This window comes from Asparagus officinalis, chromosome 8, assembly GCF_001876935.1.
Source record: "Asparagus officinalis chromosome 8, Aspof.V1, whole genome shotgun sequence".
NCBI classification, from domain to species: Eukaryota; Viridiplantae; Streptophyta; class Magnoliopsida; order Asparagales; family Asparagaceae; genus Asparagus; species Asparagus officinalis.
Window position 1 is genome coordinate 26,926,406 of NC_033801.1, and position 3,964 is coordinate 26,930,369.

The following is a 3,964-nucleotide window of genomic DNA, read 5'->3' on the forward strand; positions in this document are numbered from 1 at the left end:
TGATCAAAATCCAAATTCAACTCCAAGTTCAATTCAAACGACTGAGATGTCGTTAAACTAAAATCCAAATTCAAATTCAAAACCCAAATCAAGTTCAAATTAAATGACTGAAATGTCGTTAAACTACAGTACAAACCCTAACCCAAACCCAAGTCAAATCAAAATCAGATGAATGAAATGTCGTTAAACTACATTTAATACCCAAATTCAATTTGAATCAAAATTGACCGAAATGTCATTTAAACTAAAATCCAAGCCCAAATCAAATATCAAGAAGTTGCTAAACTAAAACTAAAACCAAATCGATATTGACCGAAATGTTATTTAAACTAAAATTCCAAATCCAATGACTGAGAATTCGCTAAACTAAAAAACCAAATCAATATTGACCGAAATGTCATTTAAACTAAAATCCAAATCAAATCAAAATCAACTTGACCGAAATATCATTTAAACTAAAATCCAATTCCAAATCTAATCGACCTCTATGTCACTAAACTGGACCCTGAATCAAATCAAACTTCTAATTAAATCAACTCCGCTCAAATCAACATCCATCTATATATGTCATGCTGGAAGCATGTTTTGAGTTTCTTTCCAAATTGTATACAGGGGGGTATGCCGTTTGTTAAGCCATGTAAAATTGTATCCACATTTCTGCTGTGAATCCTATTTGATAATTTGTTGGCTCTTAATCGAAGGTACCTTCTTGAGGAGGGTAATTCCCAATAGATTCTCTTGAGTCTATTGGGAGACATGGACCGCACAAAAAGAAAACCCTATAGAACTTATAGATCTAAATTATCTATCTAATTAGATGCTCTTACCTGACATCCAAGTTAAGGGGGACAATTTTGATCACACAAAGATCAGCAAATAAATTAATTATTTTTTATAGTTTAGTCTTATTATTGTCAGATATTTGAAGAGACATGGTTAGGTTTGAAGGAAAACACATGGAGGGAAAAAAAATCCAGATTCTCTTCAATTGGGTGACGATTAGAGAGGGTTCAATTAGCTCAAGTTTTACCCTTTCAAGGGTTGTGATCATGTCACGTATAGGGTTAGGGTTAGGCTGGAAAAATGCAAAAAAAAAAAATGCTTCTTTATCATGTGAAAGTATACTCGCATAACATTAAAAGCTGGAAAATGAAAACTAAGCATTCTGCTCAAGAAAGACTTGCAACCAAGGGTCACACAGTGCAGCATTATCTCTTCACTTTCCAGCTTATCAAACACATACGACATCACAAGTGTCACACTTACAGGACTTGTAAACATGATACAGTGTCTCGTTCGAATACTTTTAATGAATGACTATTGACTACAAGTTTACAACAATGAAAGCCATAAAACACTGCTTGCTTGTCTAAGAAATCCCTAATTATATACCTCGCAAACGATGGTAGTAAATCATTGATGGTAACACAAGGAAAAGCAACCGGAATTCGCTTCAGCTTATTCCTGTCTGCAATGCCCACGAGGTGTAGAAGCAATTGGCAATAGTTGTTATAATGCTAAGCAATAAGGAAACCATTTGCGTCGAGGTGTGATATAACTTGCTTGGCCATGGTAGCAGGTGAATCACACTGCCCATCCCTTGGTTGTATCACAACCTGAAAGAAAATGCAAATTTCATTTCAGTCAAGAGCTCACAGAAAATATTCTATTGAAGGATAAAATACACTGCTGATCATTCATGCTTGAACAATTTCATGTTTTAAATAGGGTTTAATGCAAATACACCCCTTGTTTATAGGTTGTTAGTCAAATATCACCCCTAGACATTTGCATTAACAATTAGACGCCTTAATGTCCAAGCAAAATCATCTCTCCGTTATTCGTATGCATCAGGCGATGTATTTTAAACACCTATAAGAGAAAAGAGGGTCTTTCTGCAACACACTGAAATATTAGGGGATCTCTCTGCAAACACATTAATGTCATGTGACACCCATGATATCTCCCTTTGACCATATGATGGAGAGATAAACCCCTTTGACCATAATGAGGTTGAAGTGCTATTAAGAAGTTTAGGAATAATAAGTTGCTAACCCCCTATAACGCAGAGGTCGTATCTGCAATTAACACTTTTAAACAAGTACTGAAGCAAGGACCAGCAAGTAACTGATTATAATCTGGATTCTGGTGTGCAAGTAACAATAGTGAATAATAATAAGGTATTTTCCTCGTTAAGAGTTCACGAGCAACTTGTGATTGTTTGAGCATCAATGCAACATATGCAACATAGCACAAAAACTAGATCTTCACTGGTATTACAACCTAAACAGATCTTTCCCATTCATAGAAATTTGCATCACAATTTCAGATCGTGGACCCTGTTACTATCAGCCCAAACAGCTTTTCCCCGTTTAAGCATATTGTATCAATAATTCAGTTCATGGACACTATCACAAAGCATCCAAAACATTCCATCTGACATGATATCAGATATAGAATTCCTACAAGAAAAGTGGTTTCATTAATTGGATCCACAAAGACTGTCACCACGAGAGTGGTGATCACGTGCGCAAACTAATGAACAAACCATACTGCAAGAGATTTCACTTGTATAAGTGCAATGCCTGGCAATCGCCAACAGATACCAGTTGCATTTGCTTATGTTGCCAATATAACTGGATGATCAAGTTTTTTCCAAGTTATGAGATACCAATATTTTCTTACCTCACAGTTCAATGGCTGTTCATATGGATCGTCTACTCCAGTAAAACCTGCAAATTTTGAAAAAAATTGTTAATGCGGTTGCATTATAGGCAGAGTATGTTAAGACTTTAAGCAATAATATTTCCATTTATGGGAAATAAGCAAGCAGCTGGTGCAAATTTAAACAATTCTGTAACTTACCTTTGATCTTTCCTGCACGAGCAAGCTTATACAAGCCTTTTGGATCCCTTGATTCACAGATTTCTATAGGCATATCCATGAAGACCTGCAGAAAACATAGGGTATATTCATTATAGAGGTACATGAAAGCAGCAAAATGCACATGAAACAACTACCTCGATAAAATTAGAATCTGGTAGCAGAGCACGGCATGCATCACGGTCTCTTCTGTATGGAGATATCAAACTGGCAATGCATATAACACCAGCATCTGCAAAGAGTTTTGCTACTTCACCTATAAAAAAAATAGTCAAGTAAGCCGCGCATCAGTCTCTAATACTTGATGATTCCGAATCTTAAGAATAACACTTTCTGCTAATTTTCTACCCGGAAGCATATTTACACTCCAAAAAATGCATGTTGTCAGCGATTGTTGCATACAAAATAATTCTGGTTACAATTGCTGCAGCTTCAGGAAGAGTAAAAACAATTAAAACAGCACTTACCAACTCTCCTTATATTTTCTGCACGGTCTTCTGCTTTAAAAGTGAGATCACGATTTAGGCCATGTCTAACATTGTCACCATCGAGGACATAGGTGAGATAACCCATGTTATGCAACTCCCGACTTAGTGCACATGCCACGGTGCTTTTTCCTGAAATACATAAGCCAGGATTGATTATAGTAACTTCACATATAATTTTGAATTAAACAAGACAATTATAAAGATAAGTCCTAAGAGAAGGATAGAAGGGAAGTGCTAAAAAATTATTGTGAGCATATTCTCTAAAAAAGAAATAAAAGGGTGCAAATGAACAGAAAGCTAGGCTCACACGAAAATCTGGAAGTTAAACCAATTAAGATTTACAACCTAGAAGGACTACATATCACGTGCATGACAGCCATGAACTGCAAATGTATTGATCTGAGCTATTACGTGAACAAATCCACTTTAAGACTCGAAGTACAGAAAAATGCAACCACAGAGAAAGTAAATATATTGATGAAGTAACTGAGTATCCACCATACTTATAAACTGTGCTCCAAGAGTTCAAGAAATTAGAATAACGTAAGCATGTGGTCTTGAAATGCATAATAGACACAACGGAGATGGGGTCT

At 35.8% G+C, this 3,964-nt stretch overlaps 1 protein-coding gene across 1 annotated transcript in view; it reads right to left on the reverse strand.

Moving 5' to 3' along the window:
• Window positions 1,164-3,964, reverse strand: part of LOC109821040 (adenylyl-sulfate kinase 3-like) — a 5,003-nt gene continuing 2,202 nt past the window's right edge. Inside the window, exons 3-7 of the mRNA XM_020387234.1 lie at window positions 3,351-3,500; window positions 3,021-3,139; window positions 2,866-2,950; window positions 2,686-2,732; window positions 1,164-1,616 (exon numbers count right to left, since the gene is read on the reverse strand). Of these exons, the coding sequence (XP_020242823.1) occupies window positions 1,518-1,616; window positions 2,686-2,732; window positions 2,866-2,950; window positions 3,021-3,139; window positions 3,351-3,500 (500 nt within the window). The 3' untranslated portion in view covers window positions 1,164-1,517. The remainder of the gene's footprint in view (window positions 1,617-2,685; window positions 2,733-2,865; window positions 2,951-3,020; window positions 3,140-3,350; window positions 3,501-3,964) is intronic.